The 15,571-nt window shown below is 41.0% G+C and overlaps 1 protein-coding gene across 2 annotated transcripts; it reads right to left on the bottom strand.

Moving 5' to 3' along the window:
* Positions 1-1,237: 1,237 nt before the first annotated feature.
* Positions 1,238-15,571, bottom strand: LOC116673927 (male-specific lethal 3 homolog). Of its 2 annotated transcripts, none has more exons than XM_032506302.1 (14): positions 15,312-15,571; positions 13,712-13,794; positions 13,435-13,530; positions 13,038-13,132; positions 12,854-12,951; positions 7,052-7,180; positions 6,747-6,904; positions 6,293-6,451; positions 5,926-6,161; positions 5,698-5,787; positions 4,720-4,829; positions 4,312-4,411; positions 4,098-4,182; positions 1,238-1,460 (listed from the first exon to the last, which is right to left on the bottom strand). In XM_032506302.1, the coding sequence occupies exons 1-14, from the start codon at positions 15,408-15,410 to the stop codon at positions 1,361-1,363; spliced, it is 1,638 nt and encodes a 545-aa protein (XP_032362193.1). In that variant the 5' UTR covers positions 15,411-15,571; the 3' UTR covers positions 1,238-1,360. The 2 variants fall into 2 exon arrangements, with proteins under 2 accessions (XP_032362193.1, XP_032362194.1); XM_032506303.1 differs by lacking the exon at positions 15,312-15,571 and adding an exon at positions 13,887-13,907.

The raw sequence follows: 15,571 nt of genomic DNA, 5'->3' as shown, positions 1-15,571 counted from the left end.
ATCAATTTGCATGCTCCCAGCTCATTCATCTTATCAAGTTTTTATTTAAACTATGAAGAAAACAGGAACAAAAACAAACATACATTGAAAATAAACAATAGAAAAGTCTTACGAGGCTATGCAAAGAATTATTTGCTCAAGAAACAGCTGAGACAAACCAACTGTGTATTATGTGTATTCTGAAATTAGCCTTGTCTGTATTGTATAACCAATTCAAGAAGCAGATTAACAGGGTAATAAGAAAAGGAAGAAAAATAAATAAACTGATAAACAGGTATCTACATGTTTACAGTGTCATGACGTGTTATAATAACAATCACTTTTGTTGCATTCACAAGTAATTCCCAGCATGTGTTGGACTATTTCTTATGAAGTGTTTAGCAAATGGCACCAGTCAAGCTGAAAATCTCAAATGTATGCTAAATTTGTTTTTGACATATTAAAGTGATTATCTCATCTTTTTGGGACTATATGAACTGAGCTTATCTTTAACATTTGCAAATAGTAACAGCCTCAGGTCTTTAACTGTATATTAAGATTACAGGTTGATAATGAGATTACCTTTAAAACAAGATAAAACAACATTGCTCCGTCTACGGTAATAAGGGAGCAACACATGGTTTACTCTCAAACTGAACAAACCCGTGTTTACATAGTTTAGCCAGAGGTTGTTGTTTTTGCTGCCTCCAGCTTCTTTTGTGTCTTCTGCTTGTGGCAACTGACACATGCCGAGAATCAAAAGCAACACGCTTCCAGCGTTCCGTGTGTGTTGCTTGAGGTCACAACAGTTTCCTGCTATGATGACCAGCCACAACGGTACTAATATTTAATGGAAAAGGGAGGATGGGGCTCCGCGGCCGAGTCGAGTCAAGCAGAGTGGAGGCGATTCGAGCAGGTACCATTGATGAAAAAAAACACCATAATATCTGAGAGGCTAGAGAACTTTCCAGCTGTAGGCCTGGTAACAATGAAGAATAAAAGGCTTGGAAGACTCAGCAGTAGCCGTCTCCTGTGAATTAAATCTTGTATGATGCCTACAAAAAGATAGCGCACGACAACACACAGCAAACGACATGCCTTGCAGCAGTACATTGAAGCAAAGCAGAGCAAGCTGTCGACATAAAGCATAGTCCCACAAACAGAGCGTGGGTTAGTGGCATGGTAAAAGAAAGTAGTTCCACAACGTAACACCAGGAAATCTAATGTTAGGTCAGAGGTGAAGCATGGTTGGTCCAGGAAAACACAAAACAGCTGAATTCCGGAGACAGCTGCTATTTATTCCTCTGTACACAAGCCCAGACATAGGGTGGGTCAGGGTAGAGACAAGCAAGGGAAGGAAACACAATGGCCAACGTCTCCTTCAATAAATTGGCCTTGGTTGTTTCATGCTGTAGTGGGCCTCTGATGCTGACACATATGCAGACTCAGGGAAAAAATCCTCCTGGAACTCTGCCAGAAACCTGAGAGAGAGGGAAGTACAAGAGAGGGAAAATCTGGTGAGATATTTTGTCCAACAACTCCGACAAAATTTAGAAGCCCTCTCTGTTCACATTAAATATTTCAACATAAGCTGTTTTGTCATCGGATACAACAGGCTTACATGAAGCAAAAAGCAATGACAGGAACGTATCTCATGTGTCACGTCCCAGTTCACTTCCGCTTCTGGTTTTCCTAGATATCCCTGGCTCATTCCACATAAATCCTAGACCCCTTGCCCTTTGCCCGGTGGTATATTTGTCAAACACAAAGCCCCCTCATCCATCCCTATACCACCACCAGAGAACCAATCGCTATGACTGAAAGACAGAGAACATGACTGACCGACCAACGGTCAGAGAGGGAAGAGTGAATCTCCCCCCCCCCGCCTCCCATCTAATCAGTAGCAGAGAAAACTAATCCAGAATCTTCTTAGTATCCTCTACTCGGCCAAATCCTCTAAATCTTGCCATCTCATCTTAGCTCCACCGGCCTTCCTAATCTCAATGCAAACAAAATTATCCTCATCAGAAAATTTAAGAACACTTTGACAAAGAATAAACAAGACAACCTAGTGGGACAATAAAAAGGGGACAATGCAAGTACCAACACTAAGAAAGACTTAGTTTCAAGAAATTAGTTGAATTTAAACCCAATTCTTCACTAAAAAATTAATTTAAAAAAAAACAAAAAACAAAAACACGATTCACAGAAATTCTGTGAAAAGCATTGATCGGGTTTTAATGCATATTTAGTAAATAAGAAAAAAGTTTGGGGCTCTTTGGTGCCAGTAATTTAGGCATGTGCTAATCTTTATTGCTGTTAGATTAGTAATAACACAAGGCAAGCCGCTTTAGGCATACACATTGTAAATCAGAGTAACGTGTGTGTACACATGTGCACACACACACACACACACACACACATCCGCACTTAATCATAATCATTCTTGCGGAGAAAGGGAGAGTGAGAGATCAACTGTGGCCAAATCCCAGAATGCACTGCACTTCAGTCTCTGCGACATCAATCAGTTTTTGCCCGCTCTGCACAATCTGCCATGAGGCTGATTTCAGAGTAAAAGGCATGAAAGCTTTCCAAAAAGACATCAGTATTTTAGTTTGTGTCCAGTGTCCTGTAGAGTCTCCAACGAAAAAAAAAATTAAAAAAAAATGTCAGGGTTTTCTTTATTGAACACAATTGAAAGTAATTTACTTTGAAGTACTTCACTCCTCTTTGCAAGTTGTCTCATTTTGCAGAAAAATACTACATGAAAAGAGATGCAGTGATTTGCAGTCCGCTGCCACTGTAGTGTATTAAAAAAAAAACTTTCTGCCCACGTTCCCACTATTACAACTAGTAATGGCAGTGCACAGAATGCTTTGGCAAGAGGAACTCCTAATGCTGCTGAAAAGAATGAGGTATTAGGACTTTTTGTGCGTGGAGTATTACAGTCCTGTGTTGACAATGCTGTAGTGAGCCTTTCTGTCCCTCGCTAAGAAAAAAGAAATCTGTGTATCACATATGTAGTTGGATGCTGTAATCATACTGCACACCCACTCTTCTCCTACAAACTGACATGAATGCCAGCTCCTGCTTTTTTAAAAGACCACCTCGTGATTTTGTGGCACCGGGTACAGTTTATTTTTAAACTGTTTTTGGTTGAGTAGTGGCATCAAGGTAATTTTGGCTCTCAGACTCGGTTTGTCCCTGTGCCCACTCCGTGGTGAGTTGAGGTGTCGCTCCACAGCACCGCTTGGTGGCAGAAGACAGTACTGTGTGCGTTTGATTAGAAAATGAGAGGACCTAAATCCCCCAGGTTTGGAACCGGCTAAACTGAAGATCACTAGGGAGGATTTAAAGATTAGACTCCCGCGCTTGTGTAACGCCCACTCATCGCCCTCCCTCTAACACATTCTCTTTCTCACCCCCTCCCCACCCTCCCATGTTCTCATTTACTTACTATTCCTTGCCTTTTTGTTTTGGTGTTTCTGGGTTTTAATTTCTTACTTTTACCATGCTACTGTGAGGCAGGCTACCAAACACTTCATTAGAGTACTGTGCATTAGGCATAAAATGTATTAGTCAAGGGTGTTCTTGAGACTGATGTCTTCCAGGTCCTGCCTCTCTCTTCTTGTGAAATGAGAACTTTCTTGCAGCTCAGGTCCGGCTGTTACTATGGAGCTTTAACGCTTAGCTAGGTTAAACCTTGGTTAATGTGCCCTGCAAGTTATTAGCAAGGTGCATTTTTAAGTGCTTCCTATTTCATGTCCCGTTAACTGAATGCAGCACCTTGTCTTTTTGAAGATATATCCTCCTTGGAAATTAAACATGATTTCACACGGTTTGTCCAGCCGACGGCACAATCCAATCCAAGATGGTGAGATTTTAATATTTTGCCTGAATGTTTTAGTGAAGAAACCGTAAGCTTTTAGGCCCGGGTGAACAAACAATTTGGTACTTCCCTGAGTGAAGAAACTTGAAACCTGCATTTAATCTCTTTAGTTTATTTTAATTACATAGTTTCTGTCTCTCTTTTGTATCGTTAATCCCGTCCCTCTGAGACCTCTAATACGTAATCATAAACTGACACAAATACTGATTTCAGCACAACAATCACTTACCTTAGAAAGAGCTCCAAATGTTTGACCAGGGCTCGCAGATTCCTCTCAGGGATCTGCATTTTTCCCAGGATCTCAGGAAGTTTCACTGTAAAGAAGCAAGACAGTGAGCATATGAGGGGAACTTTTGCCCCTTCACCACCATGAAACTACTGAAATCACATGTATAATGAATGACAGGTGAACCAGTGAAAGTAAAATGATCAGAGACACCAACCAAAAAGACGCAAGAGGTGCTGTGATCCATACAGGTAGGAGGGTGGGGGCGGCTGGTCATGCAGCGGGTAGTTATCAGGAGTCAGCTTCCAGCTGAGGACCTGCTTGTCAGAGAAAAGGACAAATAATTTTACGGAATCTTTTTCACATAATGTCACTGAAATGCCACAATTCTGAATTGACTACATGTAGGGTGTTAAATATGCTTCTACTGTCAATGCCAACTTGGCAATACCAAGGGCCTGTATGAATCCATTATTAAACACACACAAGGACCAAACAATATAGTTTTTTTTGCTCTGTCTGACGGTTTCCATTCATACCGGTTATGTAACTATCCAAGTGTCCTAGAGCAAGACACTGTTTCCGTTGCAGTTAATCGCACATTCATCACACACAATTTCATCACCTCATTAAGCTCATTGTTTCTCCGGCTCTCAAGGCCATAGAAAGGACCACTTCGCTCTTTGCTTGGCGTCAAGGGCAACGGGGAAGATGAGCCACTGTGCACCGGGGTTTCTGGGTAAAGAGGAAGAACGGAGAATGTAAACATTTACAGATAAACTCCGAGCTGTGTTGCTCATCACTGCTGAAATACGGCTAAAAAAGAAAACCAATGACAGCAAGAATGTTTTCAATTTTATTTAGTGTCATATCATAACGAGACACTTTATAGAGTGGGTCTAGAGCACAGTCTGTACTGTACAGAGACTCAAAAATCCCCCCCAAGAGCAAGCATTGCAAATGACAAAAAGGTTTGAAAGCACAAAATTCTTCTTATTAAACACTTGGGAGAGGGGATGAATGTGTGAGGAGAGAAGAAGGATAACACCATCTACTGGGCAAAACTAGTAATTACAAATACAAAAAGTTGTCACTACACTGAACAGGATTACAGTGAATTTTTCACGCGATGCATTATATTGACAGCCATCTGACTGTGTGCATCTTTAGGGGGAGAGAGGGAATGACATGCAGCAATGGGCCACAGGTCGGAGTCAAACCCGCTGCATCGAGGAGTAAACCTCGAAAAAGGTCTATAATCTACGGTCATTAGGAATGAGCTTTATTGACTGTAGGAAGGAATAAACATGGAACCAGTCTATGAACAACACTTGTAATAGCTTGACTGAAATACTGTCTTATTTAGCTAAGAATACTGTTGGATAATTGCAAGCCATGAAAACAGTCATTGATTTTTCGGATTCAAATCATTCTGAGCGGAATGAAAGTCTAGCTAATTTACAATTCTAAGTAAGGGCCAAGAAAATTGCAACTGGTGGCAGAAAACTCCACTAAGTCGGGTTAAGAGTTATATCACAATAAACTTTTACTTATAATGTAATATTATTTTGTTGTGATATTTTTTAATACCGTGTCATCTTACTTCTGTCAAGATTGAGGAAGAACTTGGGCTGGGATGAGGTGTCGACCAAACGGCGTTTAAGCTGCGGGGATGCTGTGGCACTGCCTCCACCTGGATCATTACATACATTGTGTATGCATTTAAACACAATTGTAATCATTGTCAAAAACCTCATGAAACATATATAAGGTCCCTTTATATAAATGCATTGTTAGAATATTTACAAAATTAGCAGTAAAAACCGATTACCTCCACTGCTCCCTTCAGCTGGCCGGTCCCCTCCAGATGTGTTCCTCGTGGAGCGTCTGAGTGACTGGGACTGGAATGAGATACAGTCCATGTCGGGGTGACGCCGGCGCTTCGGCGTGGGAGCTGAGGCAGTTGGCGTGGTGGCAGAAATGTCGCTCAGTGCAGGTTGACTGTCTGTGGACTGGGGGGTGGGTGGGTTGTGCCCCAACGGGCTAGGGCTGCGCTCTCGTTGGGCGCTTTAAAGACAACGACAGAGAAAAGGGTCGATGGCTTAATGGTAGAGCACAATGTTTAAAATCAGTGTATCACAGCCAAGCAGTGGTTTCTGAAACAACACATTAGACTTGATTAATCACGGCACACTTACTTGCTGGAGCAAGGTGAGCTTTCATTGACGGCCAGGAAAAGCCTGGAAGAGCTGACCTTTTTGAACTGAGCTTGTTCAGAGGGGTAGAGAAGGATCATGGGTAAGGTGAAGTCGAACGTGATCCTCAGGCCGTCGACCATCTCCTTACACAACTCTTCGCTTAAAACAAAAAGGAAATTTTAAGGTTTAGTTAAAGTTCATAATAATGGTTGCAGTCTTAGCTGGGCCAACTGTAGAAATTATTTTTTGTTATTTTAAAAACAACATTTTAGTAAATTCAGCTACACCTGAAACTGTTAACCATAATATAGATATAAGAAATATCACAAAATGAATATGGGGAGAAAGCATGACAAACATTTAATTGTTTCCTGAACAGATGATCTATGTTGGACGAAGCCAAGATTTCCATCGCACAATTTTCTTCTTCTGTTCAAAGCGTGTTTGGACTCACCTCTTCTCTGGAGGGACTGGCTGTGGGCTGCTGTTCTGTGTGGTGCTCTGCTGACGCCGATACCTCTCGTTGGCCATGAATGCTTTGTTGATGGCGAAGTGCTTGACGTAGGACTCGAGGATGTGCACAACATTCATCTGACAGGGAACCATCACCAGCTAGGAGAGAAAAACATGGCTAATTATGGACAAGCCTAGAGTCAATTCAATTAAATGAATGAATGCTTCCATGTCTTACCATGCTTTCCAGAAGTACCAGTATCTGAACATAATGTGTACCACTGCTTAAGATTATGCTGCATGTACCTTCTTCCTCTTGTTGATGTAAAAGCAGTCATCCTCCAATTTCTTCTTCAGGATATCGGGGATGTTAATGTCAACATGGACGATCTTCTCCTCACATTCCCTTTTAACATTAATGTCTGGCTCAACCCTCTGAAACAATCAAGACATGAACCTTCAGGTACGTGGCGTTAAGAAACTAAAAAGGATGTAGTCCACGGAAAGAAGTCATGGTCATAAAACTTATGTTTGGCACTGTTGGTTATACGAGCCCATTTGAACAAAAATGTTGGTTATCAATCTGATCAGAATGAGGAGCCAGAACATGTTTACCATGCAAGGCCACTGGTTATGCTGTTAGATTACTACAAATGGACATTACAAGGGAGTATAGGAAAATTAGGTAATTTTCTGGTGGCACTTACTGCAAGTTGATCACAGCCTCAGCTAAAGGTCTAAATGTGAGTGTGTGTGTGTATGTATATATGTACAGTGCCTTGTGAAGAGTTGTCCCCCTGAACTTTTCACCTTTTGACACATTGCCGCTTCAAACATAATATATACAATTTTTATTTTTGTGAAGAATCACCAACAAGTGGGACACAATTGTGAATGTGGAACAAAATCTATTGGTATTTTAAACTTTTTTAGCAAATAAAAAACTGAAATGTGTGCATGCAAAATGATTGGGCCCCCTTACGTTAATACTTTGTAGAGCCACCTTTTGCTGCGATTACAGCTGCAAGTCGCCTGGGGTATGTCTATAATTTTTGCACATCGAAGACTGAAATTCTTGCCCATTCTCTCCTTGCAAAACAGATCGAGCTCAGTGAGGTTGGATGGAGAGCGTTTGTGAACGCAGTTTTCAGTTCTTTCCACAGATTCTTGATTGGATTCAGGTCTGACTTTTGGCATTTTTCCACTGCTGGTAACGGCTCGCCTCGGCTTGGCTCGGCACGGCTCGGCTCGACCCATTCTATGTTCGTTTCCATTGCAGATTGCGTTAAACCTGAGCGTGGCTGTCACTATAGCAACGCGTGATGACGTAATTTTCAGCGCGACTCACAACACACGTCGGCTACTCGCCACAGCCAGAAGAAATGTTTTGTTTCAAAAGAAGCAACAAAAATCACCGCTAAAAAACGGAGTTTGGGAATTCTGACGGAGTTCAGACGTCGACATGACGGTTTTTCGCCGACACAAAAGGGAAGTTAAGTTTCCTGGTAAGTTAGCTACATTTGCATGTGTTCACGTCGCATTCAGTATTTACTATACGCTATAAAGTACATGAACAACCATGATTACACACCACATGACTGATGCGACTGTTTGTGTTTTAGAGCATTCACCTTTGTAAATCGCCGCCGCACCCGTCTGGTGGCGATGTCCGACCGGTGAGTCTCTGGTTCTGACCTACTGGGCTTCGTATAATCTGTATGAGAGTCACGGACAGTCTTATGACACAACTGGGATGCATCTGGACAGCAGAGCCAGGGACACTGTCACAGGGTGCAGAGAAAAGACCGGGATGTTGGGGGTTTGATGCGCTACTGAAAAGCTAATAAAACTTTTGTTAATATAATATAATATATATATATATATATTATATAATATATATATTGTCTTGTTTTTTAAAGTAACAGTGTGCAATATTGGAAACGACATGAAGCCGCTAGTAGCCCAACTTGAAAAGTGAGAATAGTGCAGAGAGTGGATATCTGTCGGTGTCCGGCTAGATTTGTTTTAAATTTCCCGTTGTTTCTGGACACACACTCCGCACTCTTGTTTGCTAACAACGCAGTCATGAGTGACGATTCTCTCCGACCAACCAGCAGTCTGCAGTAACCACGTCACCTTTTGTATCGCCTCGCTCGCTTGGAACCTCGACTGAGGTAGTACAAAAAAAGTACCTGGAAGCGTCCAGGACTTTTTTTTGTAATGGAAAACCAAAAAGCGAGTAGAGCCGTGGCGAGTCAGTAGATACCACGCAGTGGAGAACCGCCATTTGACTTGGCCATTCAACACCTGGATACGTTTTTGTGAACCATTCCTTTGTAGATTTGCTGTATGTTGGGATCATTGTCTTGTTGGAAGATAAATCTCCGTCCCAGTTTCAGGTCTTTTGCAGACTCCAAGGGTTTTCATCCAGAATGGTCCTGATTTGGCTGCATCCATCTTCCCCTCAATTTTAACCATCTTCCCTGTCCCTACTGAAAAAAGCAGGCCCAAACCATGATGCTGCCACCACCATGGTTGACAGTGGGGATGGTGTGTTGAGGATGAGCTGTGTGTGCTTTACGCCAACATATCGTTTTGCATTGTGGCCAAAAGTTCGATTTTGGTTTCATCTGACCAGAGCACCTTCTTCCACATGTTTGGTGTGTTCTCCCAGGGGCTTGGTGCAAACTTTAGACGAGACTTTTAATGGATACAGTGCCTTGCGAAAGTATTCAGGCCCCTTGAACTTTTCAACCTTTTGACACATTTCAGGCTTCAAACATAAAGATATAAAATTTCTATTTTTTGTGAAGAATCACCAACAAGAGAGACACAATTGTGAAGTGGAACAAAATCTATTGGATATTTTAAACTTTTTTAGCAAATAAAAAACTGAAAAGTGGTGCGTGCAAAATTATACGGCCCCTTTACTTTCAGTGCAGCAAACTCACTCCAGAAGTTCAGCGAGGATCTCTGAATGATCCAATGTTGTCCTAAATGACTGATGGTGATAGATAGAATCGACCTGTGTGTGATCAAGTCTCTGTATAAATGCACCTGCTCTGGGATAGTCTCAGGGTTCTGTTGAAAGCGCAGAGAGCATCATGAAGACCAAGGAACACACCAGGAAGGTCCGTAATATTGTTGTGGAGAAGTTTAAAGCCGGATTTGGATAAAAAAAGATTTCCCAAGCTTTAAACATCCCAAGGAGCACTGTGCAAGCGACCATTTTGAAATGGAAGGAGTATCAGACCACTGCAAATCTACCAAGACCTGGCTGTCCCTGTAAACTTTCAGCTCAGACAAGGAGAAGACTGATCAGAGATGCAGCCAAGAGGCCCATGATCACTCTGGATGAACTGCAGAGAACTACAGCTGAGGTGGGAGAGTCTGTCCATAGGACAACGATCAGTCGTAAACTGCACAAATCTGGCCTTCATGGAAGAGTGCCAAGAAGAAAGCCATTTCTCAAAGATATCCATTAAAAGTCTTGTCTAAAGTTTGCCACAAGCCACCTGGGAGACACACCAAACATGTGGAAGAAGGTGCTCTGGTCAGATGAAACCAAAATCGAACTTTTTGGCCACAATGCAAAACAATGTTTGGCGTAAAAGCAACACAGCTCATCACCTCAACACACCATCCCCACTGTCAAACATGGTGGTGGCAGCATCATGGTTTGGCCTGCTTTTCTTCAGCAGGGACAGGAAGATGGTTAAAATTGAGGAGAAGATGGATGCAGCCAAATACAGGACCATTCTGGATGAAAACCCGTTGGAGTCTCGAAGACCTGAAACTGGGACGGAGATTTATCTTCCAACAAGACAATGATCCCAAACACAGCAAAATCTACAAAGGAATGGTTCACAAATAAACGTATCCAGGTGTTAATGGCCAAGTCAAAGTCCGACCTGAATCCAATCGAGAATCTGTGGAAAGAACTGAAAACTGCTGTCCACAAACGCTCTCCATCAACCTCACTGAGCTCGAGCTGTTTTGCAAGGAAGAATGGGCAAGAATTTCAGTCTCTCCGATGTGCAAAACTGATAGAGACATACCCCAGCGACTTGCAGCTGTAATCGCAGCAAAAGGTGGCTCTACAAAGTATTAACGCAAGGGGCCCAATCATTTTGCATGCACCACTTTTCAGTTTTTATTTGCTAAAAAAGTTTAAAATATCCAATAGATTTTGTTCCACTTCACAATTTTGTCTCACTTGTTGGTGATTCTTCACAAAAATAAAAATTTTATATATTTATGTTTGAAGCCTGAAATGTGTCAAAAGGTTGACAAGTTCAAGGGGCCAAATACTTTCACAAGGCACTGTATCTTGAAAATGGCTTTCTCTTGCCACTCTTCCATGAAGCCAGATTTGTGCAGTTTACGACGATTGTTGTCCTATGGACAGACTCTCCCACTCAGCTGTAGTTCTCTGCAGTTATCCAGAGTGACATGGGCCTCTTGGCTGCATCTCTGATCAGTCTTCTCCTTGTCTGAGCTGAAAGTTTACGGGACGGCCAGGTCTTGGTAGATTTCAGTGGTCGTGATACTCCTTCCATTTCAAAATGGTCGCTTGCAACGTGCTCCTTGGGATGTTAAAGCTTGGGAAATCTTTTTGTATCCAAATCCGCTTTAAACTTCTCCACAACAAATTACGGACCTGCCTGGTGTGTTCCTTGGTCTTCATGATGCTCTCTGCGCTTTCAACAGAACCCTGAAACTATCACAGAGCAGGTGCATTTATACAGAGACTTGATCACACACACACACAGGTGGATTCTATCTATCACCATCAGTCATTTAGGACAACATTGGATCATTCAGAGATCCTCGCTGAACTTCTGGAGTGAGTTTGCTGCACTGAAAGTAAAGGGGCCGAATAATTTTGCACGCACCACTTTTCAGTTTTTTATTTGCTAAAAAAAGTTTAAAATATCCAATAGATTTTGTTCCACTTCACAATTGTGTTGGTGATTCTTCACAAAAAATAAAAAATTGATATCTTTATGTTTGAAGCCTGAAATGTGTCAAAAGGTTGAAAAGTTCAAGGGGGCCGAATACTTTCGCAAGGCACTGTATGTATGTATCGATTACCGGTGTAATGGTAAACTACGGTAGACATTTTGACAGTAACAACAATGGTTTTCTGACTTCTTAAAGGGATGTGGTTAGCCCAGAATGTAAGTTAAAATAATTCTGTAGCTTGCTAAACTTTCATGGGTTTTACTTCCTCGTGATCTTCAATAAGTGTTCTGCTATGATGTGGAAGTTTAGCCCATGTTACGACGTGACAATTCTTTGGAGGGAGAGAGACATATTATCACTTTGATAATATTGCTGTTGCTGTTTCTTATTGCATAGCTGGTAGATGTGCAGATTGTTTAATAGTACTTGTGCAGCCAAGTGTTGATAGTCTGGTTGTGTTTGCTATCAACATGCAATTACCAGTAAACAGACTAGCCTGTGGAGCCACATGCTTAGCTATTAAAAAGTGTATTACACTGTTTGCTCCGTAATGGATATATGTGCTGTAAAAGATGTGGCTTATTCTCAGTTTGTGTTACTGAGGAATGTGTTACATTTACGTAATAAATTGTGATTCTTAGTATTGTTTCTTGTTACATGCTGGTGGCTATACTATTTAGGTTTGATAAATAATGTTCATAGTAAGTCAGATGCTTATTGATGTGCATTATTATTATTTGCTTATATTTCAGAGCCACATCCAACTTCACATGTAACGTCAATTACAACTTCATAGTTAACTTCTTGTTGGAGTTCTAAATAAATCTTCCTGGATCTCAAAGTCAGACATCTCTGGTTCAAGTTCTTACCGGACACCCTACAGCAGGCCTGCGTTTCAGTAGCCAGTTTTCAGTAGTTTTTACAAGCCTATTGCCTATATTCTATCTTATGTAGGCCTATCAGTGCTTTCTGAACATATTGAACACACTTTTAAAAATACCGCGATAATACAGAAAAACGTGATTTGTCACTATAACCGTGATGTTAAATTTATATACGTTACATCTGTAATATTTGAGATAGATAGATAGATAGACAGACAGATATACATACATACATACATACATACACTTATATACACACCATTTTGTTGAGATCCTCAGAGAAGGTGCTGTCCCCACTGTTAGAAGATTCAGGGTCAGAGTCGTCCCCTCCACTGCTCTCTGAAGTTGAGATCAAACCTAGAGACAGAAAAATACAAAAGGATTAATTTGATTGCTAAGGGAGACTGGGAGACAAAAAACAAAGACAGAGGAAGATTTCTCACATGCGTCATCACTGTCATCCTCCTTAGGGAGAGTCTTCAGAGAGGATTTAGTACCAGACTGACGTCGCCGCCTCTTTGCCCATCCCTTTCTCTTCCTACCGACAAGAAAGAAAACAAAACACACACTATCTACATCAGTCTCATCTAAAAATAGAACAAACTAATAAAAGGGTCAAATCCAAAACATGGGGACACAGACATGCAGTGCACTGGACTTGTGGTTTGAGTTGTAGGTGTCATATACAGTATGTTCACTGACGGCATCATGCTTGTCTGAAATCAACAATACCACTTTTCTATTGACTGATAATCAAGTAAAACAAGGAATTTAATGATTTTACTCTCTCTACTACTACTTGAATGAGTGACTTAATGAATGAACATAACATGAACTTACATGCGACCTAGTGCTTTGCGAGCCAGTTTATGTTGCAATTTACGGTTTTCCTCAGTGTCCCTTAGGACATGATCCTCTGCAGCCCAACGATCCCAGCTAACCAAAAACACACACATTTAAAAAATAAAAATTCACAGACCTGCATGTTTACAAAAGTTGATGAACATGAGCTTTTGCAAAGATAAACACTACAATGAGTATGATATATTTAAGTACGTGGGTGGCAGTAACTACGTGCTCATCCAATGTTTATTTACAGCAAGCCATTCAGTGTTACCTTCTGTTCCAACCGTTGAAGTGAATCAGGTACTTTGGGATTCTTCTTCCATGTTCGTCTGTACCAATCAAGACATCAAGGACCTGTAATGTGAAGAACCAATAACAAACAGTCTTGCTCAAGGCTCCTTTAAACAGTCTTGCTCAAAGTTTAAAAGGACAATGCTTCTACTCACAATTCAGATAATGCCATTTCTCAAACTTTGGTTAATTCAGCACAGGTGGAATGTGCATTTCCTCAAGCCTGCTCAGACTCACTGAGTATTCCATGTTTTGACACTTTATACATTCAGTTACTTGCAATTTCACAGGAAACGTCAAAGTTCTTATTGCATTATGTTTCCCCCCAGATTCTACGTTTAGTGGAAAAAAAGGCAATTCAGTCATTATCAGGGCCAAATAAAAATGATAACCTCATAAAATAGGATGCAAGCTTATGTTATTGTAAGGGCTAAACTGTAAGTCTAATTTCCTCATACTGCAAGGTACAGGGGATTCCTAAATGTAGCTTGTCCAACTTGAATTAGCAACACAACACTGTCACTTATTTAACTTTCAACCGATTTTAACACTAAAATGATGCTTACATATTTAGATATGAACAATAGAACGGAGCATTTTTCATATTGCTTTTGATATTTTAACTTACACATTTTAATTTTGCAGCAACACGTAACATTAGCTTTTTTTTAACTTAAAGTTTAAGTAAAATTAAATGTAGAATGTATAACTTACAATTTGGTGTTTTATATTGTTGTCGTTAGTATACTACAGGTATGTTAAGCTATTTACATACCCCACTGCAACTCACAAACATACAGTAACGTCACAACACCTAGCTAGCTAATGTAAAATGCTGATTTCGGTTAGCAAAAGCCAGGCTGGAATGCGTTGATGTAGCTAGCTTGCTAGCTAACAAACCTTCTACTGAAAACGACATTGCGCACATCAAACAAGAAAAAAAATAAGGTTAATCAAACTCTGTTGAAGCATTTTTGACAACATTATCTTCTTCGCAATCATAAAAATGGCATTAAAATAACAAGACAGTAGCCAAGTTGCCAGCTCTTAGCAACGTTACATTTCAATGGTCAGTGTTGCCCACGTTAGTGATGCAGAACATGTGTTGATGCGTTTGTTTATTAACGTTAGCTAGCTAGGTAGCGTTAGCTGTTGGCGTTAAAATACTTCTGGGTGATATACCGTTAACTATCGCTACTTTACTGCTCTATGAAAGATCTCTAATGTTTGTTTAAATAACGTTATGGCATGCCTTGTTGGTAATTTTGTAAGAAACGCTTCATCAAGCAGCCTCCTTTGAATTGAACTACAAGATGTGGTCGTTACTAACGCTAACGTTGCTAAGCTAAATAATGCGCGTCAAATAGAAACGTGCAACCAAACGCACCCGGAAATCATGCAAGAAATATTAACAGTGAACGGTATTTTTCTCAGGCCTAGCTAAGTGGTCGTCATGGTCGATTCATACAACGTTACCACACACTTAGCTGACATAAACAACCCTTCTTTTCTAATAAAGTACTCGTTTGGAAAAAGTCGAAATAGGTAAGAGCTAAATTGCTTCTACAAAACAATGTTACCTTGGCGTCATACAACACTTTAGCCTTGGTGGGGTCTGGTTCAAAGCACAGGACTCTTTCTCCTTTGCGAAATGGGTATTTAATTCCCCGCGAATTCATTTGTTCATGGCGACGTGTGGGAGAGGGGGCATCGATTTGGACCTATACACTCCTTAACCCTGTCGTTGCCAAACACTGTTCTGTGAGGGGTCTTCTTCTTCTTGTAGGATTCCGGTTCCGAGGCTGCTACGCGTATTACTGCCCTCCACACGTCAACGTTT

The sequence above is a fragment of the Etheostoma spectabile genome, chromosome 24 (assembly GCF_008692095.1).
Source record: "Etheostoma spectabile isolate EspeVRDwgs_2016 chromosome 24, UIUC_Espe_1.0, whole genome shotgun sequence".
NCBI classification, from domain to species: Eukaryota; Metazoa; Chordata; class Actinopteri; order Perciformes; family Percidae; genus Etheostoma; species Etheostoma spectabile.
Note: the sequence above shows the minus strand (reverse complement) of the source record. Positions and strands in the feature narration are given on the sequence as shown.

Bases quoted from the DNA above. Each gene is read 5' to 3' on its own strand.
- LOC116673927 (XM_032506302.1), bottom strand. From the start codon at position 15,410: ATGAATTCGCGGGGAATTAAATACCCATTTCGCAAAGGAGAAAGAGTC. The intron at 13,531-13,711 runs GTAACACTGAAT...GTTTTTGGTTAG, and splicing joins TTCAACGGTTGGAACAGAAG to CTGGGATCGTTGGGCTGCAG. The intron at 6,162-6,292 runs GTAAGTGTGCCG...TTGTCTTTAAAG, and splicing joins AGCTCACCTTGCTCCAGCAA to CGCCCAACGAGAGCGCAGCC.